This window comes from Bubalus kerabau, chromosome 6, assembly GCF_029407905.1.
Source record: "Bubalus kerabau isolate K-KA32 ecotype Philippines breed swamp buffalo chromosome 6, PCC_UOA_SB_1v2, whole genome shotgun sequence".
Classification (NCBI taxonomy): domain Eukaryota; kingdom Metazoa; phylum Chordata; class Mammalia; order Artiodactyla; family Bovidae; genus Bubalus; species Bubalus kerabau.
In genome coordinates, this window is record NC_073629.1 from 100,990,351 (window position 1) to 101,013,309 (window position 22,959).

Sequence of the window (22,959 nt, forward strand, 5' to 3'; positions counted from 1 at the left end):
AGTCTTGTTTTTGCTGACTTTATAGAGTTTCTTCATCTTCGGCTGCAAAGAATATAATCAATCTTCTTTTGTTATTGACCATTTGGTGATGCCCATGTGTAGAGCTGTCTCTTGTGTTGTTGGAAGAGAGTGTTTGCTATGACCAGTGTGTTCTCTTGGCAAAATTTTGTTAGCCTTTCCCCTGCTTCATTTTGTACTCCAAGGCCAAACTTTTCTATTACTCCAAGTGTCTCTTGACTTCCTACTTTTGCATTTCAGTCCTCTATGATGAAAAGAACATCTTTTTTGGGTGTTAGTTCTAGAAGATCTTATAGGTCTTCATAGAACCGTTGAACTTTAGCTTCTTCAACATGAGTGGTTGGGGTATAGACTTGGGTTAATGTGATATTGAATGATTTGCCTTGGAAATGAACAGAGACCATTCTGTTGTTTTTGAGGTTGGACCCAAGTACTCCATTTTGGACTCTTTTGTTGACTATGAGGGCTACTTCATTTCTTTTGAGGGATTCTTGCCCACAGTAGTAGATATAATGGTCATTTGAATTAAATTCGCCCATTCTGGTCCATTTTAGCTCACTGATTCCTAAAATATTGATGTTCACTCTTGCATCTCCTGTTTGACCACTTCCAATTTACCTTGATTCATGGACCTAACATTCCAGGTTCCTATGCAATATTGTTCTTTACAGCATCGGACTTTACTTCCATCACCAGTCACACCCCCAACTGGGTGTTGTTTTCACTTTGGCTCCATCTCTTCATTGTTTCTGGAGCTATTTCTCCACTCTTCTCCAGGAGCATATTGGGCACCTATCAACCTGGGGAGTTCATCTTTCACTGTCATACTACTTGCCTTTTCATACTGTTCATGGGTTTCTCAAGGCAAGAATACTGAAGTGGTTTGCCATTCCCTTCTCCCATGGACCATGTTTTGTCAGAACTCTCCACCATGACCTGTCCATCTTGTGTGGCCCTACACAACATGGCTCATAGTTTCTTTGAGTTAGACAAGACTGATCCATTTGATCAGCTGGTTAATTTTCTGTGATTGTGGTTTTCATTGTGTCTGCCTTCTGATGAATATGGACAAGAGGCTTATGGATGCTTCCTGATGGGAAAGACTGACTGTGGGAGAAACTGGGTCTTGTTCTGATGGCCAGGGCCATGCTCAATAAATCTTTAATCTAATTTTATGTTGACAGGAAGGGTTGTGTTCCCTCTCTGTTGTTATGCCTCAGGCCAAACTATGGTAGGGGTAATGATGGTATATATATATATACATTTACTATATAATATAAATTACATTTAAATATAAATATATATAACTCTGTGTATATAGAGAGCTTCCCTGGTGGCTTAGATAAAGGTAAAGCCTTTATCTGAGGTAAAGCCTCTGCATGCAGAGGTAAAGCCACTGCCTGGAATGCGGGATACCCAGGTTTGATCCCTGGGTCGGGAAGATCCCCTGGAGAAGGAAATGACAACCCACTCCAGTACTCTTGCCTGGAAAATTCTATGGACAGAGATGCCTGGTAGGCTACAGTCCATGGGGTCCCAAAGAGTCAGACACAACTAAGCGACTTCACTTTCATGTATATACGTACATAGTTATGGCTCCTTTTTTAGTTTTAATACTATTTATTTATGGCATCTTCCTTTTTTCTTGATAAATCTTGCCACACATACATGAATCTTTTTATTTTAAAAGACCTAACTTTTGGTTTGGTTTATCCTCTTCACTAGGGCCTACCTTAGTGGCTCAGTTGGTAAAGAATCTGCCTGCAATGCAGGAGACCCAGGTTTAATCCCTGGGTTGGGAAGATCCCCTGGAGAAGGAAATGGCAACCCACTCCAGTACTCTTGCTTGGAGAATTCCATGGACAGAGGAGCTGGGCAGGCTACAGTGCATGGGATCGCAAAGAGTCAGACATAAACTGTGCGAATTTCACATCCTCTTCACTAGATCTTTGTTCCTACTGCACCAATTTTTAAAAATTTTATTATTTCTTTTTTTAAGCTTTCATTGAATTTATTCTATTTTCTTTTTTATCAATTTCTTAAGTTTTTCAGTTGCTTCATTCCTGACTTTTCAGGTTTTATTCTTTTAAAATATAGGTTAAAAGCTATAAATTTCTAAGTATGGCTTATAGTGTAAGTATGCGTGGTACCCCTGGGAGTTAGGCAATGAAGTAGCCTAATTTGTAGATGGGAGAGAAATCTGAGTTGGCCCCATAACCTGTGTTCCATAACAAGAGAAGTCACAGCAATGAGAAGCCTGAGCACTGCAACTAAAAGAGTAGCTCCCACTTGCCACAACCAGAGAAAGCCCACTCACAGTAGTGAAGACCCAGCCAAGCCAAAAGTAACTAACTAATTAAATAAAATAAAAATTTTAAAAAAAGAGTTTGCATGCTGCAACTTTAAAGATCGAATGTCCCCTATGCCGACTAAAGTCCTGCACAGCCACATAAATAGATAAATATTTTCTAAAAACATATAATTGACAGTAGTACAAAGAAAAAGTACTCAGGAGTAAATAAAAGACATATAAGATCCTTTTGAATAAAATTACAAAACTATAAATTTTTCTAAAATTTAATTTTATTAATGGATAAAAATATACAATATTATAAAGACGTTAATTCTCTCCAAATTGTCCTATAGGCTTACTGAAATACTAATAGGATCTCTCCTCCCCCCATTGTATGTGTGTGTGGTGAAACTTGACAGGTTGGTTCTAAAATCTATTTGGAAGAACCAGGAATAGCCAAGACACCACTGAAGAAGAACAAGATGGGAAAACTTTTTCTACCAGAAATCAAGACTTACAAACTATAGTAATTAAAGCAGTAGGGCATATATAAATAGACCAATGGAACTGAATAGAGAATTGATTCCAGCCCCAAGGGAAATGTAATATGGTAGAGAACTAGCATTTAAGATTAGTGAGGAAATATGAAATATTCAACAAATAATGTGATAATTGGTTATACATATGGGGAAAAAATTGGGCCCTTATCCCAATCCATGGGCTCCCCAGGTGGTGCTAGTGATAAAGTATCTGCCTGCCAATGCAGGAGATGCATGAGATGCAGGTTCTATCTCTGGGTCTGGAGGTTCCCCCAGAGACTCTTACAACTGTTTCTTTGTGCAAATCAGGGTTAGTTGGCCACCTTCTCACTAAATAGTCACATGGCTTTCTATCATGTGCATGTGTGGGTGGGATGAAGGAGAGTAAGCACCCTCTGGTATCTCTTCTTATAAGGGCACTAATCCCTTTACCAGGGCCCCATCCTCATGACCTCATCTAATCCAAATTAACACCTAATCTGAGGTGCCTCTCCAAATACCATCACATTGGGAGTTAGGACTTCAACATATGAGTTCTGAGGGGACAAATTCAGTCCATACATGCATGCTAAGTCGCTTCAGTCATGTCTGACTCTTTTTGACCCCATGGACAGTAGCCCGCCAAGCTCCTCTGTCCATGATTCTCCAGGCAAGAGGATTACCGTGCCCTCCTCCAGGGGAGCTTCCCCACTCAGGGATTGAACCTGTGTCTCTTATGTCTCCTGCATTGAGAGGTGGTCCTTTAACCACTAGCATCCCCTGGCAGCTTATAAACATCTTTTTACTGCCGAATCTCAATAATAAGGTAATGTAAATTATATCAAAAATAATAATTTTGCACTCATCAGGTTATACAAAATTGAAACATCTGATGATACTATGCATTGGCAAGGACGTGGAGCCAGGGAACTCTCATTCACTGCTGGGGGAAATGTAAACTGGAAAAAAGAGTTTGGAAAAGAAATATTTTCTACTGAAATTGAAGATGCACATATCCTATATATCCTATGTTCCAGAAATTCTGCTTCTAGGTATATGCTCTAAAGCACCAGTTTTCAAATTTCTGGGTGCAATACAAAAGTTGTTGTTGTTCAGTCTAAGTCATATCCAAATCTTCATGACCCCATGGACTGCAGCACACCAGGCTTCCCTGTCCTTCACCATCTCCCTGAGTTTGTTCAAATTCATGTCCATTGAGTTGGCGAGGCCATCTAACCATCTCATCCTCTGTTGCCTCCTTTTTCTCCTGCTTTCAACCTTTCCCAGCATCAGAGTCTTTTCCAATGAGTTGGCTCTTTGCATCAGGTGGCTAAAATACTGGAGCTTCAGCTTCAGTATCATTCCTTACAATGAATGTTCAGGATTGATTTCCTTTAAGATTGCCTGGTTTGATCTCCTTGCAGTCTAAGGGACTCTCAACAGTCTTCTCCAGCACCATAGTACAAAAGCATTAATTCTTCAGGGGTCAACCTTCTTTATGGCCCAACTCTCACATCTGTACATGACTATTGGAAAAACTATGGCTTTGACTATACAGACCTTTGTCAGCAAAGTGATGCCTTTGCTTTTTAATGTGCTGTCTAGGTTTGTCATAGCTTTTCTACCAAGGAGTAAGTTTCTTTTAATTTCATGAGTGCAGTCACCATCTGCAGTGATTTTTGAGCCCAAGAAAATAGTGTGTCACTATTTCATTTTTTTCCCATCTGTTTGCCATGAAGTGATGGGAACAGAGGCCATGATCTTTGTTTTCTGAATGTTGATTTTAAAGCCAGCTTTTTCACTCTCCTCTTTCACCTTCATCAAGAGGCTCTTTAGTTCCTCTTTGCTTTCTGCCATAAGGGTGGTATCATCTGCATATCTGAAGTTATTGGTATTTCTCCCGGAAATCTTGATTCCATCTTGTGATTCAATACATATTGCAATACTATAGTAAACTGTGGAATTAATTTTACTGGTGCTGAGGTAGGTATAATTTCCTGAAAGGTAAAATGATGATTTTCACAAACATATAAAATAAAAGGAAAAACATGCTATTTACCTCATTAATTAAAGAGGGAGCCAGTAAAATGTTACAGGAATGCTGTATGAATTTGCAAAGAAACAAGAATATTAAAATGAACTCACTAACAGAGGCAAAAGTGGTTTACTATCCTATAGGTCAATAAAATATAATGCTTGGGAGTATCTTTTCTTCAAGGTGGACAAGAATTATTTTAAATACTATAAGTTTTCTTGTAAACTATTTCAGTTGACAGAAAGACATCCCTTTGGATTTGAATCCTTCCTACTTAGAAAATGCTCAATGCCCAGGCTTACATTGGAAAGTATCGTTTGTTCATTTCCATCTTTGACAATTTTTCCCAACAGCAATTCCCTTTCAGCACCTTTTTTTTTTTTTTTTGTAATGAAATAAAAAAGAAGCAATAGATATTTAGTGCATTGTTGGTAGTAAGTATAATTATGTGTTGGGGTCCTGGGTAGCTGCACACAAATATACCTCAGTGGCATATTGATTATTTTGAATTACAGTAGCTTAAGAGATGTCCCAACACAAGAGGGACACTCTGACCCTTCTTTCTATCTCCCTGAAAGCAGGAAATAAATCTCTCATGTGACAGGTGCACTCCCTGCATCTGGAGCTAGAAGGACACTCTTATCTCCAGAGATAGGGAATTCAGACCAGCAAGCCTGTATAAACAAACTGTTACTTCCTCTAATTTACTACCCCAAGCCCAAACTCTGTTTAGATTTTTTGCTAATAGAACTCCCAAAACCTAGTTTCTTTGTCCTGTCAATTCCTCATAAATTTTTCTGTCTAAAATTATAAAAGCTATCTGCTTTAGCCACTTCTTAGGCCCCTTTCTATGAGTGGTCCTTGTGAACAATTAAAATTGTTTCTTTTTTTCCTAAGTTTTGTCTTGTGTCATTTTATTACCAGTCCAGCCACAAGAAATCATGATGCACAGAGGGGGAAATTTCCCCCTCTCCAACACGAGTTTTGTGAAATTTTTGTTTAATATTTATCTATGTGGTATGCATGTGGTTATTGGATTTGTTATAGAATGTTTTTGTTCACTGTGGGCTGGGGTCAAAAGGTTTGAAAGCCATTTTAAAATGTGCCACATTATGAGGTTCAACAGTTTCAATAACTGGACGTTTAAGTTGTCCCTTCAGTCAAAGTAGACATCCACTCACAGTGCAGAGACTCAGAAGATGATTTGAGTGAATGGCAAGGAATTGAAAAGTGTCGGGTAGTGAGTGAGGAGTGCGGGGCATGTGGGGGTGTTGTGTGTGTCTGTGTGTGTATCATTTTGAAAAGATTCCACAGTTTTCCTCTTCAGAAACCCACATGCAAATGAGAAGTATGCTGCTTTGTAAACCTCCCTGAGGAAAATTATTTGTTGCAAACTTAAATAACAGGGCTACAGAATTTCTAAGAAAGATTCTTACAAATAAATACATAACAAAAAAAGAGGAAAACATTGTACCTAGCAGAAAAGGAAATGATAGATAAACTTGTAATTCCTTTCATTGCAGAAATGACTTTATCCAGGTCTTGGACTGACTTCTACTCTGAATGTTCTCTCTGTGGGGTACTCAACAGTTTTGGAGGGATGGATAGGCCTGGAGGTGCAAACTCTAAGTCCTTTATGTGAAGAGAAAGTGTTCGTCGCTCAATCGTGTCCGTTTCTTTGCGACACCATGGCCTGCACCAGGCCCGTCTGGAGTAGGTAGCCATTTCCTTCTCCAGGGGATCTTCCCAACCCGGGGATAGAACCCAGGTCTCCCTCATTGCGGGCTGGTTCTTTACCGTCTGAGCCACATCTAGACAGTTGTGGACTCTCTGGGAGCAGCGTCAGAGGCTGCGTGAGGAGACTAGGTCCCGACTCTCAGCACGGATGATCGCTGGCTGTCTGGGACGCCACAAGAATCGAGAAAGGGTAGGCGGCGTGGAAACGGCGAGCCCGCCAGCCTCCACAGGCAGGTTAGGCTGGCCGCTGGACCGTTGCCTGTGAGTAGTCAAGCACCAGCCGAGCGCCGCCGCAAAGTAGTACCAGTAGGAGCCGCTCCCCGGGAGCTGAAGAGCAGTGCGCACGCGCAGACGGGCCTGGCCAGCGAAGCGGACAGGCCCACTCCCCAGACCCGCCTCACCTCCAGCACCCGGCCGCGGACCGCACTGCCTAGTCACCCCGCCGGGCTTTCCCCGCCCACTCGGCGCGCTAGCGGATCGCGGCTGCGCGCGCAGAGCCTGAGCGGGCGCCGGCGGGAAGGGGAAGCGGCGGGTAAGGAGGGCCCGCGTCCCGGGGGCATCTGTGACTGGGTTGGGAGTTTCGTCCTCGCCTCTGTCTTTGTGGAGGAGCGTGCGAGGAGCCTCTGGAACCGGCTTCCTCCTGCCGTTCAGGCATGCCTCCAATAATCGAAGTGTTTTCGCCCTCACCGGAGCGTCGTCTAGTCCGGTCTCCACCTGCTTCTCGTCTCCCCGCCCCCACTGGGGAATCCGAGGCCGAGCCCCGGCCGGTCTGGTTTCGTCAGACCTCATGCTCTCGCCAGACCCATCTGAGATGCCTTCCCGGCCGTTTAGGTAGCGCCGGATCGTTTATCTGCCTTTAGTGGCGCAGCATCCCAGGAGTAGCTCTCCGGGTCCAGCCTCCAAATCAAGCACAAAGAGCCTCTTTTTTAGTTTTTTTTTTTTTTTTGGACGCTCGCTCGTCCTGGGATTCTTTTTGACACCCTTTGCTGAGTGAAGCAGCTTCCAGATGCTCGAGGCAGTGAATTTGAGGCCACTAAACATAGATTCTCTTTGCTTCCTCTGAGCGTCTCCACCGTTTCCTTAATAATCCACCTTTCAAATTTGTGTCTGTTGAGGCGCGTCCCTTACATCCCTATGCGATGGCCCTATATTAAGCTCTTTCCTTTTGGAAATGGGGTAACACCACGTACCTTCTTTTGGAATGAATTACTGCACTGGCCGTGGGATAGTATCAGCAGTTACTAAGAAGCGTAGTAGTTAGTAGTGAAGGAGGATTTCTGCTGTCTGCTGCCAGAGTGGATGGATATTCAGTCACTTTTTTGTACCAAGAGGCAGCGTTTTATCTCAAGCTATGCTTGATGCCCTGAAGTTGGAGGCAGAGGAGGTACCTTGTAATTAAACAAATCGCTGAGTCCAGAATCTGCTGACAGGAAGAAATCTAAAACAGAAAAAGCCTGACTGCCGTGCCATGTTTAATAATATCTGCAGATCAAATTTCTATCTAGAGAGAAATACACTTTTTCTGTGTAAGTTAAATGTAATATATTGACATTTATGTTGGTGCTGATGTGAAGTTTTAGCAGCTACCTTGGAACTTTTCAGTCAAGTTTCTCAAGAAGTTAATTCCTAAGTAATCATAATAATCAGCTTAGTTATTTTTACTTTGATAAGTTTTACTGAATGCTGAAAACTTAGCCGCTCCCAGCATTTCTGTTAGTCGACTAATTTTCCTTGATACCTAAATGCCTTTGTCATCTTAGATTTCTCTTGTGCTTCATCTCGATATCTCTTATATGACTGGATCTTATGGTTTCTTTTTTCAAAAAGTAACTTGGATTTATCCCTTTGATTCTCATTGTTGAAGCTGGAAGTCTCTTTTCTAAGACTTTGCTACCTCTTAGCACATCCTCCAGAGAGCTCAAAACACAAGTCTGAAACATGACTATTGTCATGTTTATTCTTAATAAACCTATAAAGGTTCATGTTCAAACTTATTTGCCTGGGTTTCAAAGCTCTTTCTGTGCACATGATATGATGGGAAAACCCCAGGATTTAGAGTCAGACCTGGGTTTAAATACTAGGATTGTCATTGTACTAACACTGTGTCCTTGGGAAACTGAGCTTCAGTTTCCTTCTCTTATTTCGAATAACAATATCTTTTCTTTCAGCCTCTTAATTATTGTGAGAATTACAATTGGCATAATGTGTGAAAAAGTTGTCAGAATTAAACAAAAACAACCTAAGCTATTATTATTTCTTAGTGCTACAGCTATGAAAGATAGTTCCAAAAGAATTGTCTTTCAGGGAACTTTCAGAAAGTAAGGACTTTTTGAAAAGTCAAGCAAGTTTGAACATGAACCTTTATAGGTTTATTAAGAATAAACATGACAGTAGTCGTGTTTCAGACTTGTTTTTTGAGCTCTCTGGAGAGCTTTCAGTCCTACTCCCTATGTGTGTGTTCATAGGGAGTAGGGTGACAAGGAAGACTGTGATTGTTGTTGTTTAGTCACTAAGTTGTGTCTAACTCTCTTGCAACCCCATGGCCTGCCAGGCTCTGTTCATGGGATTTTCCAGGCAAATTGGAGTGGGTTGCCATTTCCTTCTCCAGGGGATCTTCCTGACCCAGGGATCAAACCTGCATCTCCTAGAGGTGGATTCTTTACCACTAAGCTACTACTGAAGCCCCCAGATTGTGATAATGGGCTGTAAAATAGGTATGGTTAGGGTGAGCACCAAACCCAGAGGAGAGAGGAACAGGGAAGAGTTCCTGGAGGATATTAAGTTTGAACAGTCTTTAATTATAAAAAAGATCCAGACAGAAAAGCTGGGAAAGGGTATCATGAAAGAGATCCCTTTAGAGAACTGCAAATTGTTAGATTTTATTGGAGTATTAAAAGTATTCAAAGAGGATTATAGGAGGTAGGATTGGATGGGTAGACAGAGATGAAATTTGAAGGTCTTTTTTGTGCTAAAGGAAATGAACAAATTGAAGGATTTTAAGCAGACAGTTGGCCTGATCACAATTGCTTTAAAAAAAAAAAAAGAGAACACTTAAGTTCCTTTTTTTTTAAAAAAAATTACTCATTTATTTATTTTTGGCTGTGCTGGGTCTTCATTGCTGCACTGGCTTTTCTCTAGTTGTGGTGAGCCGGGGCTACTCTGTAGTTGTGGTCCTTGGGCTTCTCATTGTGATGGCTTCTCTGTTGCAGAGGATGGGCTCTAGGGCATCTGGGCTCAGTAATTGTGATTCCTGGGCTCTAGAGCACAGGCTCGGTAGTTGTGGTGCATGGGCTTAGTTGCTCCTCTGCATGTAGATCTTCCTGGACTAGGGGTCAAACTCATGTTTCTTGCATTGGCAGGCAGATTCTTTTCTACTGAGCCACCAGGGAAGCCCCACAATTGCTTTTTGAAAGTTCATTTTGACTGCCGTGTGTGCTTCCTTACCACAGTGTACAAGGCTATCCATCTTCTACCTTTGTGCCTTTCCTTGTTTTCTTCAGTTCACCGTCTCCTCATACCTTAATACACTGTCACTCAATATCCAGTTTGGGTTCCATTTCTGCTGTGAGGCGTTGTCCAGTTACTTTAGACCGCATTATTCATCCCCTTCTCTGAAACCCTGTTAGGAATAGCACCACACAGTTTAGTCCTTGTTAGTTTCATGTGTGTTTCATGTCCCTAAATAGATTTTAATTTCCTCGAGGATAGGGAATGTTTCATATGTATGTGAACAGAAGACATGCTAAACACAAAAATTTGTTGCTTGGTCTCTTTCTTTTTTTCAGGGTAGGACCAGATTATGGGCAACAGTCCTTTTAATTGATCTATCATCATCATGGCTAATGAGGGCTGTGCCAAGGCTGGTGATAGTCATTTTTCATTAGATAAACATGCTCAACTCATCTTGGCTCAGATCAATAAAATGAGGAATGGAGAGCATTTCTGTGATGTGGAGCTGCAAGTTGGGAAGGAAACTTTTAAAGTTCATCGGCTGGTTTTGGCTGCTAGTAGTCCTTACTTTGCAGCTTTGTTCACTGGAGGAATGAAGGAGTCCTCAAAGGATGTTGTACAGATTCTAGGAATTGAAGCTGGAATCTTTCAAATACTTTTAGATTTCATTTACACAGGTATGTAAGTATTATATTGTTGTTGTTTAGTTGCTAAGTTGTGTCTGACTTTTGCAACCCTGTGGACTATAGCCTGCCAGGCGCCTCTATCCATGGGATTTCCCAGGCAAGAATATTGGAGTGGGTTGCCATTTCCTTCTCCAGGGAATCTTCCTGACCCAGGGATTGAACCTGTGACTCCTGCATTGGCAGGCAGATTCTTTACCACTGAGCCACCAGGGAAGCCCATGTAAGTATTATATGTAGTGTAAATATATATGGAAAACTAGATTTGAAAGAGATACACTAAAGTGTTAATATAGGGAATTCCTAGGCATCAGGGGTTAGGGCTCCATACTACTGGCAAGTCAGAAAAAAAATAGTGTATGTCTGTGTATGGGAAAATGTTTGGTTTTCATTTTTATACTTTTCTGCCTTACATCTTTTCATGTGCCTGTTGGCCATCTGTATGTCTTCTTTGGAGAAATACCTATTTAGGTCTTCTGACCATTTTTTGATTGAGTATTTTGTTTTTTTGTTGTTGTTGCTGTAAAAGGGCTTTTAATAACCTGTAAAGACTTATTAAGTTGTAGGGCATTCTTTTTGTTACTCTAAAGTAATCCTTGGCTTCATCCAATACCATTCCTTCAGTTACCTTCCATCACAACCCATGATGTTATCGTCTCCAAATTTGTAATGAACTCTCATTTCATTCAATTAAGTCTTAGATTTCTCTGCAGCCACTACTGTTTATTCCCATGGTGAATTCCATTTCTTATACTTTTGGAAAATTCCCTATTTGCATTTAACAAGCCATATTCTCCCTATCACCTTAGTGTCTTTGGCCATTCATTCATATATAATAAAATTTGGGGGCACCTAGTGTTTAGAAGGGGCTTCCCTGGTGGCTCAGATGGTAAAGCATCTGCCTGCAATGCGGGAGACCCGGGTTCTATTCCTGGGTCGGGAAGATCCCCTGGAGAAAGAAATGGCAATCCACTCCAGCACTCTTGCCTGGAAAATCCCATGGACAGAGGAGCCTGATAGGCTATAGTCCATGGGGTCGCAAAGAGTCAGACATGACTGTTTTAGAAATACAGAAAGGGCAAGCTTTTTCTTAACAGACTTTATAAATCTAATTGAGAATACAAACATGCAGTTTAGTTGAATGTTTTAAAAGGGATAAAGGGAAATTATGAGATTGAATGGAGGGACTTCCCTGGTGGTTCATTGGTTAAGAATCCAGTCAACCAATGCAGGGGGCCCAGTTTCAATCCCTGGTCAGGGAACTAGATCCTGCACACAGCAACAAAGATTCCCTATGCTGCAACTAAGACCCAGCTAGGTCAAAAAAAAAAGAAAAAGATTGAATGGAGAGTTTATCCTTACTAGGTAGGATATCCTTTTCTTTCTAAATATAATTGAGTATTTGATCTCTTTCCAAAGTCATCATATAAGTATATGAAAGTGAAGCCCTCTGGAAGGAGATTGGTATATATAGTTACTTAAATGTTAAATGTTTAAAACTTCTCATATGTTATGGACTCTTGGTTTTACCTCACATTAAAAATTAACATTTATATGGCACTTGATTGTAATGAAGAATATGGCCCATGTCTTACTCACTCCTTTGCCTCAGTCAGATGTTTGTTAGATGCATATAGCCTTATGTTAAAAGCATGGACTTTGATGTCACTCCCTACATTGCATCTCACTTAACCGTGTGACAAAGAGTTGAGTTACTTTAACTTCCCAATTGTGTTTTCTTAATATAAATATAAGGGGGAAATCCTACTATATGGGATTATATGGAGGGTTAAGTGAATGTATAGAGCAGTTATGCTGTGCCTGGTTCATTGTTAAGTGCTCCATGCATGTGCAGTACTATTATCACTTAGGTTTTGCACCTTTCTACAAGTTCTTTGTTGCCTTTTACTTAGTATTCATCTACTCCCACAAAGCCTGAGCTATCAGTGGAATCAAGTATAATGCTTTTTGAATATAAGTCAAATGTTTGTTTTATTTTATTGGTCATTTTGTCTCCCTGCTTCCCTAGGTATAGTGAACATAGGCGTGAATAATGTCCAGGAGTTGATTGTTGCAGCAGACATGCTACAGTTGACTGAAGTCGTTAATCTTTGCTGTGAATTTCTGAAAGGACAAATTGATCCACTGAACTGCATTGGGATCTTTCAGTTCTCTGAGCAGATTGCCTGCCATGATCTTCTGGAATTTACAGAAAACTACATTCATGTCCATTTCTTGGAGGTGCATAGTGGGGAAGAGTTCCTGGCACTTACAAAAGATCAGCTGATCAAAATTTTGCGAAGTGAAGAGCTTAGCATCGAGGATGAATACCAGGTCTTCTTAGCTGCAATGCAATGGATACTGAAAGATCTAGGAAAGAGAAGAAAACATGTGGTGGAAGTGCTGGACCCAATTCGATTCCCTTTATTACCTCCTCAGAGACTTGTAAAGTACATAGAAGGTAATTTTTTTGTTCTATATTAAATTAGTTTTATCCAGTGACCTTTCCTCTCTTTGAAATGTGATAGTGTTTTCATTTTTCACTTCAATAGCAAACATTTATTGAATGGTTATTATATGTAAGATACAACTTTTGTATTTTGTAGGTACAGTAGCATTTCAGTATTTCTACATATTTTAATCAGATCTTTATCTTGAGGTTAACTACCAAGGGAGAGGAAATTACTGACAGAGCTAAAATACTGCTGCTATTTTTGGTAATAGTACTAATTATTTTAGCGTAAGATTTCTTCTTGCCACTTTGAAAAATTCAGCAAAACTAAACATTTAAGGAAAACTATATATGCTGAACACAAAACCAAAACTCAATAAATTCTATAAGTCCTCTCATTATAAAATTAATTGTATATTGATATAATAATACAGCTTCTATGTAGCCTTTGAATATATTTAAGTTCTAAACTTTGAAAACACTTTTCACCATAGTATAAAATAAATTTTATCTTTATATTAGAAAAATAATATTTAAATTTATTTTTAAAAACTACTTTGGAACAGTTTCAAGATTTGAAGCTTTAACTCTTGTCATTTAGGATGTGACTGAATTACAAATATTTTACTATGAATTAATTATAGTATTAGCATTAAAGTTGTAATTATATGATATAATTATATTTAATGTGGATTTTTAAGTTTTTCCACTCTTAACAGTGTGAACAGAAATTTGTAATTTTTTCTCAGTGATATCTTGTATTAATATATATATCATTAATTCTCATTATTCATATATATAGTCATTACTCACTGACTACTACTACTACTATATAGTTAGTTCTCACTAACTACTACTATTTGTGGTAGTTATCCTCTATAAATTTACCAAGAACAGTGATCAGCAAATACTGAGCCATTGTTCCTAAGAAAAGCATGAGGTAAGTTCTTACAAGCCTCTGGTCACAAAATTTTTGTCACCTGATCAATACATAAACTTGTTTCTTTGTGTGTGTCTGTCAAAACCCCCTCATTTAATATATACTGTTGATTCATTAAACTCATGGCCAACAAAACTACAACTCAAGGCTGAGTGAAGCGTAACACATGTTAGGCTTCTGCAAGACACATCACAGCCTTCTTGCACTTACAAACACTAGACATGGTACTTTCGCAGTGTGCTTAGGGACTGTTTTAAACAGTGAAAAGGCCAACAGAAAATACAAAGTGCCATGATGCTAAATAGAATGTGAAGAGGACACTTGTTTATAGTGAGAACTGAAATAAGATGGCAGAATGTCGCCTCTTTCAGTCTCACCTGGAAGCATGGATGTTAGGTGATTCAAATTTTTTGCCACTGTATGGCATGTCTGTGAACCACCAGGAAAGCGCTGTGAGTGTTGATTTGAGTTTGAAAAATTCATGTTAGTGAGTAGATTATTCATAAGTAAAGAATCCACAAAAAATGAAGACTGACTATATTTAAATGCTAAAGCAAGAGAAGAATTATCCAGACATGTTTTTTGTGTGTATCATGTGAGAAGTTAGGAGCGGGACAAAGGCTTTCATGGTTGAGTTGACTTTTGCAAAGTGCTGCAGATACAAAGTACTGAAGGGAAGTTCCCTGGAATTGGGGCATGTTTTCCTATGACTTTTTACTGTCATAATATTAAAGTCTTGTACTGCCCAGTAGTTATCACCTAAGGACATTTCACTGGAATACAACTGCAGGGAAGCAAGGGAGAAATAAATGGAGGATATTTTCCAAAGGCAACCTTACTATTTTTCAGTATTTTTGAAACTTTATCTCTGGTCTTTTTAGAGAAAAGGTGGACAATTTATACAGAAAACTAATGAGACTCTCCCACAAAATAGAGTGAGGGAGCAAAAGACTTCACTGAAATGGTTAAATTGTATTATGTGAAATGTGTAGATTTTCCCCTATGGTGTATAATTCAGGTAATTTAATATTATTAGTATATGATAACATATCTTTTTCTTGCATTTTAGAGAACGATTTTACTTTTTAAAAATGGTACATGCTCTTATAAAAAACTTTAGGTAATAAATTATTAAAAAAGCAAACAACAGATCACCCAAAGTTCACCATACAGAAATAGCCAGTTATAATTAACATTCATTAAACATCATTCTAGATGTCTCTGTATAGGAGAATGGATGATGGGTGGGTGTATGGTTGCAAGGATGGATAGAAAAAAATTTACAAGAATATGAATCATTCTATCATACTATTTATAATACAAAAAATATACCTAAATCTCACTAAAAGTTAACAAAGAAGATACTAATTAGGTAAATGTTTATTTAATCCCAAGAAGTATTCATTCTAAAAAGTTTTTACATAATAAAAACAAAAAGATGAGCTTCATTAAAAGGTGAAACCATAGTTTCATTTTGTGTTTCAATTTTAAAGTTTAGATTCTCTGCTGTGAAAAATGAGGTAATTAGTATTGTTATTTTTCTCCTTACCTGCCTCAAGGTCTACATAGCCCTTATATAGATACTTTTCAAATCCTCCTAGCTCTGTGCTTTTATTCTATATTTAAGTGGTTTTAATGCTCTGTACCAGTTTTTAAACAGTAGGCTTTTTGTTCCTGAACTTTCTTTTATTTTTGGGCCCTGCAGCAGTGCTTGCAGGATCTTACTTCCTCCACAAGGGATTGAACCCAGGTCATCACAGTGAAAGCACCGAATCCTAACTACTGGACTGCCAGGGAATTCCCTGAGCTTTCTTTTTTGATTCGTCATTTGATTGGTTAAATTTCATCACCAAGATTTTTTTTTTCTAAGAAAGGTTCATGATTACTGTATTTGCTGAGTTTTTCCCTCATATCTGAGAATTTCTGTTACCTTTTAAATTTAACAGATATTTGTGTGGGTACAATATGCTTGATTTTTGAGCATTCCCACCACTTCCACCTCCACCCTAAGTTTGTAAGGAGTGCTTTTTTTTTTTTTTCCCAATGATTTGCTTTTTCTGCTTGGATGGCTAAAGAATTCTCTTTCATTATTCTTGATTTGTGTTCAAGTTTGCCATTTTTCCATATACCCTTTTCCTTTTTTTTTGGTCATGCCCTGTGGTATGCAGCAATTTTCCCTTCATTTTGGAAAATTTTTCCTTTGTGAAATTCCTGAATATTTCTAACGTTTCCTTTGGTGGTCTTCATCCTTGTATTGGAAACTTTTTTGTCTTTCGTATTTATCATCTTATAATATAGGAAATCAGTCCTGAATATTCATTGAAAGGACTGATATTGAAGCTGAAACTCCAATACTTTGGACACCAAATGTGAAAAACTGACTCATTGGAAAAGACCCTGATGCTGGGAAAGACTGAAGGCGGGAGGAGAAGGGGATGACAGAGGATAAGATGGCTGGATGACATCACTGACTCAATGGACATGAGTTTTTGAGTAAACTCCCGGAGTTGGTGATAGATAGGGAGGTCTGGCATGCTGAAGTTCATAGGGTTGCAAAAAGTCGGACACGATTGAGCAACTGAACTGAATGTTAAAATACTTTGTTTTTTGCTCTGTGCTCACATTTGTTTTCTTAAGTCTTTACTCCAAATTGCCAATTTGATTTTTGTCTAATTAGTTTCTTGCTTCTAATTTATTATGTCTGCACTGCTGTCACTTTATTTCTTTAGCAATGCATCTCATTTTGTCTTTGAGCCTTTTTTTTTCCCGTATAGGATCTTTATTCTTAAAAATAAATCTATCTTGTATATAGAGAATCTGTTTCTGTTATGTGGCTAATGTTTCTTCCAAACTGAATTCTTCAGTCACTTTCTCTTTTTTTTTTCTGGGGTATATTTAAATAGTTGTATTGCTATTTCTTGATATACTGCTTATGCTTAACTTGGCAATTCTGTTCAAATCTGCTTGCTCTGATAATTCTCCATGACACACTTTCTATCTTGGTATTTGTTGTTGTTGCTCAGTTGTGTTCAACTCTTTGCAGACCCCATGGACTGCAGCACGCCAGGCTTCCCTGTCCTTCACCATCTCCCAGAGCTTACTCAAACTCATGTCCATTGAGTTGGTGATAGTTGGTGATGCCATCCAACCATCTTGTTCCTCTGTTGTCCCCTTCGTCTCCAGCCTTCAATCTTTCCCAGCATCAGGGTCTTTTCCAGAGAGTCAGTTCTTCACATCAGGTGGGCAAAGTATTGGAGCTTCAGCCTCAGCATCAGTCCCTCCAATGAATATTTACAATTGATTTCCTTTAGGATTGACTGGTTTAATCTTCTTGCTGTCCAAGGGATTCTCAAGAGTCTTCTCCAACACCACAGTTTAAAAGCATCAATTCTTCAGTGCTCAGCCTTCTGTATGGTCCAACTCTCACATCCATATATGACTACTGGAAAAACCATAGCTTTGACTATACAGACCTTTGTCAGCAAAATAATGTCTCTACTTTTTTTTTTTTTAATGTCTCTACTTTTTAATATGCTGTCTAGGTTTATCATAGCTTTTCTTCCAAGGAGCAAGCGTCTTTTAATTTCATGGCTGCAGTCACCATCTGCAGCGATTTTGGAGCCCAAGAAAATAAAGTCTGTCACTGTTTCCACTGTTTCCCCATCTATTTGCCATGAAGTGATAGAACCGGATGCCATGATCTTAGTTTTCTGAATGTTGAGTTTTAAGCCAGCTTTTTCACTCTCCTCTTTGACCTCATCAAGAGGCTCTTTAGTTCCTCTTTGCTTTCTGCCTTGAAGGTAGTGTTATTGGCATATCTGGGGGCTTCCCACCTAGTGGTAAAGAATCCGTCTGCTAATTACAAAGGAGATAGTCCTGGTTCGATCCCTGGGTTGGGAAGATCCCTTGGAGGAGGGCATGGCAAGCCACTCCAGTATTCTTGCCTGGAGAATCCCCTGGACAGAGGAGCCTGGTGGGCTACAGTCCATAAGGTCGCACAGAGTTGACATGACTGAAGTGACTTAGCGTGCACACATGCACATCTACATATCTGAGGTTATTGATATTTCTCCTTGCAATCTTGATATTACTACTCTCTTTATCCCACCTAAAATTTAATTGCTATGTATTGTATTCTCACCACTTCTTTCTAGCTTGAGGCATGAGGGTGGTGAAAGAATAGATATCTGCTCAGGCTAAGGTCCTTGCCTATGGGCCTGGACTCTGACCTCTCTCTTGGTGAGATCCAATTATTGATCTGATATCAAGACCTACTTACCCAACCAAGGATATATCTCACTACTGCGGATTTTGGCTACCACTGAGAAATGCTGGGCTGGAAGAAGCACAAGCTGGAATCAAGATTGCCGGGAGAAATACCAGTAACCTCAGATATGCAGATGACACCACCCTTATGGCAGAAAGTGAAGAACTAAAGAGCCTCTTGATGAAAGTGAAAGAGGAGAGTGAAAAAGTTGGCTTAAAGCTCAACATTCAGAAAACGAAGATCATGGCATCGGGTCCCATCACTTCATGGTGAATAGATGGGGAAACAGTGGAAACAGTGTCAGACTTTATTTTTCTGGGCTCCAAAATCACTAAAGATGGTGACTGCAGCCATGAAATTAAAAGACGCTTACTCCTTGGAAGAAAAGTTATGACCAACCTAGATAGCATATTCAAAAGCAGAAACATTACTTTGCCAACAAAGGTCTGTCTAGTCAAGGCTATGGTTTTTCCAGTGGTCATGTATGGATGTCAGAATTTGACTGTGAAGAAAGCTGAGTGCTGAAGAATTGATGCTTTTGAACTGTGGTGTTGGAGAAGACTCTTGAGAGTCCCTTGGACTGCAAGGAGATCCAACCAGTCCATCCTAGAGGAGATGAGTCCTGGGTGTTCTTTGGAAGGACTGATGCTGAAGCTGAAACTCCAATACCCCGAAGCTGTAAAAAAATATTTGGTATTGTAGGAAACAAACACCAATGTTTGATGATGAGCTTTCATTTTTTGATTGTTAAATGTATTTCCTTTTCATGGAAATAAGTCTTTTCAATATTGTTTAAAAGTTGATTAAAACATCTTTTTCAACATTACTTTAGGAATATCTGATTTTAATCTTCGTGTTGCACTGCAAACACTTTTGAAAGAGTATTGTGAGGTGTGCAAATCTCCCAAAGAGAACAAATTTTGTAGTTTTCTGCAGACATCTAAGGTTCGACCTCGGAAGAAAGCAAGAAAGTACCTGTATGCAGTAGGTGAGAACCTTTTAAAAAGTAATATAAATTATCTTTATTTTCAGGATCAAAACCTTTAAAATTTTTGTTATTATTAAACATGTGAGAATATGCATGTATGTCAAATAGGCATATTTAATTTCACATACCTGCTGCAGATTTAGAAATTGCATTTATATAGTATAGTGGACACATCTAAGAATAAAGATATTTATTTGATGTCTATTATTTGGTGATTTAAATCTTTGAGTTCTTAGATACCCAATTATTATCAAATAACTGCCTAAGATATGCTGCTTTAAAAATTAATATTTGAATTCTAGTGAGAAATAGGAAAATAAATCTCAAACATGTTAACTATTCACAGCGTCTGAGATGGTCTTTAGGGATAACAGGAAGTAGTGGTCTCCAAAGTGTGGAGATGCAGGACAATCCAAAGGAATATTGTATGGACATTTTGTATTTTATTGTAGTGTAGCATAGTGTAGTGTAGTTTTTTGGCCATGCTGTACAGTTTGAGGGATCTTAGTTCTCTGACTAGGAATTTAACCTGGGCCACCTCAGTGAAAGCACAGAGTCTGAAACACTGCACTGCCAGGGAATTTCCTCTATTAAAAAAAATATTTAAAATAGAATTTAAAATGTTGATATATATCAACAAATTGTCTAGATTTATATACATAATTAATTTATATATAAGAACTTTATGTATAACATAATTTATGCTATGTATGTCATTGCATGTGTAATTTTATATATACTATTACATATAAATTATAATTTTTGAGTGTTCATTAACCTTTTTTATAATGGGATGTTCAGTTAAACAAGGCTTTCAACCCTCACTATTTTTTAATTGAAAAAGATATTAATAGGGACTTCCCTGGTGATCCAGTGGTTAAGAATCCACCTTGCAGTACAGGGAAGACAGGTTCGGTCTCTGGGTGGGGAAGTAAGAGCCCATATGCTACAGAGCAGCTAAGTCTGCACACTGCAGCTGCTTAGCCCACAAGCTCCAGAGCCCATGTGCACTGACCTCTCAAGCTGCAAATACTGAGCCCAGGCTCTACACTAGGGTCTGCGTGTCGCAATGAAAGATCTCTTGTGACACAACTAAGACTCAGTGCATGAATAGAAATCACAATGAAACTTCCTAACTAGACAGATAACAAGTTCCTAGATTTACATTTTATCTAACATTTAATTATGACCAGGACCAGGTGGTAGAATATTGTGGTTGAATTCATTGCATTTAATCCATCATCTTTTAGGACTTGGTACATTTAAGAATAATAGATGTACATCTGACAGACTCTAAAGTATGTATTCCTTACTATGCAGTAGTTATTGAAAATCTAGATGTAGAGGGCTAGATTTTTCTTGTTACTACCATTTCCATATTTAGCAGTAAGAGAGTTGCTGTGTACCTGCTTTCCTTTCTTTATTCAGGTGGATATACTCGATTGCAGGGGGGCCGCTGGAGTGATAGCAGAGCCCTCAGTTGTGTAGAACGTTTTGACACCTTTAGCCAGTACTGGACCACTGTGTCTTCACTTCATCAGGCTCGATGTGGACTGGGAGTAGCAGTTCTGGGAGGAATGGTCTACGCAATTGGAGGTAATAATAAAAATGTCTTATTTCCATTTTTAGACTATAACTCTTAAGTTGAATGCATTCTTAAATGCCTTATATATTTTGCTGGATACTCTGGAGTATATATAGATATAGTTGTGCTTATGCTGTAAAGAGCAATATTGCATAGGAACCTGGAATGTTAGGTCCATGAATCAAGGCAAATTGGAAGTGGTCAAAGAGGAGATGGCAAGAGTAAATGTCGACATTTTAGGAATCAGCGAACTAGGATGGACTGGAATGGGTGAATTTAACTCATTATAATCTAATACTGACCATTATATCTACTACTGTGGGGAAGAATCCCTTAGAAGAAATGGAGTAGCCGTCATAGTCAACAAGAGTCTGAAATGCAGTACTTGGATGCAATCTCAAAAATGACAGAATGATCTCTGTTAGTTTCCAAGGCAAACCATTCAGTTTCACGGTAATCCAAGTCTATGCCCTGACCAGTAATGCTGAAGAAACTGAAGTTGAACAGTTCTATGAAGACCTACAAGACCTTTTAGAACTAACACCCAAAAAAGATGTCCTTTTCATCATAGGGGACTGGAATGCAAAAGTAAGAAGTCAAGAAACACCTTGAGTAACAGGGAAATTTGGCCTTGGAGTACAGAATGAAGCAGGGCAAAGGCTGATAGAGTTTTGCCAAGAGAACACACTGGTTATAGCAAACACCCTCTTCCAACAACGCAGAGAAGACTCTACACATGGACATCACCAGATGGTCAACACCGAAATCAGATTGATTATATTCTTTGCCGCCAAAGATGAAGAAGCTCTATACAGTCAGCAAAAATAAGACCAGGAGCTGACTGTGGCTCAGCTCATGAACTCCTTATTGCCAAATTCAGACTGAAATTGAAGAAAGTAGGGAAAACCACCAGACTATTCAGGTATGACCTAAATCAAATCCCTTATGATTATACAATGGAAGTGAGAAATAGATTTAAGGGACTAGATCTGATAGATGAGTGCCTGAAGAACTATGGACGGAGGTTTGTGACATTGTACAGGAGGCAGGGATCAAAACCATCCCCAAGAAGAAGAAATGCAAAAAAGCAAAATGGCTGTCTGAGGAGACCTTATAAATATCTGTGAAGAAGAGGAGTGAAAAGCAAAGGAGAAAAGAAAAGATATACCCATTTGAATGCAGAGTTCCAAAGAATAGCAAGGAGAGAAGAAAGACTTCCTCAGTGATCAGTGCAAAGAAATAGAGGGGAAAAATTGAATGGGAAAGACTAGAGATCTCTTCAAGATAATCAGAGATACCAAGGGAACATTTCATGCAAAGATGGGCTCAATTAAGGACATAAATGGTATGGATCTAACAGAAGCAGAAGATATTAAGAAGAGGTGGCAAGAATACACAGAGGAACCGTACAAAAACATCTTCACGACCAAGATAATCATGATGGTGTGATCACTAACCTAGAGCCAGACATCCTGGAATGTGAAGTCAAGTAGGCCTTAGGAAGCATCACTACGAACAAAGCTCCTGGAGGTGATGGAATTCCAGCTGAGCTATTTCAAATCCTAAAAGATGATGCTGTGAAAGTGCTGCACTCAATATGCCAGCAAATTTGGAAACCTCAGCAGTGGCCACAGGACTGGAAAAGGTCAGTTTTCATTCCAATCCCAAAGAAAGGCAATGCCAAAGAATGCTCAAACTACCGCACAATTGCACTCATCTCACACGCTAGTAAAGTAATGCTCAAAATTCTCCACGCCAGGCTTCAGCAAGACGTGAACCGTGAACTTCCAGATGTTCAAGCTGGTTTTAGAAAAGGCAGAGGAACCAGAGATCAAATTGCCAACATCCGCTAGATCATCGAAAAAGCAAGAGAGTTCCAGAAAAAAACATCTATTTCTGCTTTATTGACTATGCCAAAGCCTTTGATTGTGTGAATCATGACAAACTATGGAAAATTCTGAAAGAGATGAGAATACCAGACCACCTGACCTGC

General features: G+C 39.1%; 1 protein-coding gene across 2 annotated transcripts in view; it reads left to right on the forward strand.

The window, feature by feature from the left end:
* The first annotated feature begins 6,973 nt into the window (after positions 1-6,973).
* Positions 6,974-22,959, forward strand: part of IPP (intracisternal A particle-promoted polypeptide) — a 37,807-nt gene continuing 21,821 nt past the window's right edge. The window contains exons 1-5 of one of the 2 annotated variants that reach the window (XM_055586021.1): positions 6,974-7,133; positions 10,387-10,728; positions 12,764-13,195; positions 19,226-19,381; positions 20,810-20,977. In XM_055586021.1, the coding sequence (XP_055441996.1) occupies positions 10,437-10,728; positions 12,764-13,195; positions 19,226-19,381; positions 20,810-20,977 (1,048 nt within the window). In that variant the 5' untranslated portion in view covers positions 6,974-7,133; positions 10,387-10,436. Of the gene's footprint in view, positions 7,134-7,169; positions 8,128-10,386; positions 10,729-12,763; positions 13,196-19,225; positions 19,382-20,809; positions 20,978-22,959 lie in introns of those variants that run through there. The other variant, XM_055586022.1, reaches the window with a different exon arrangement.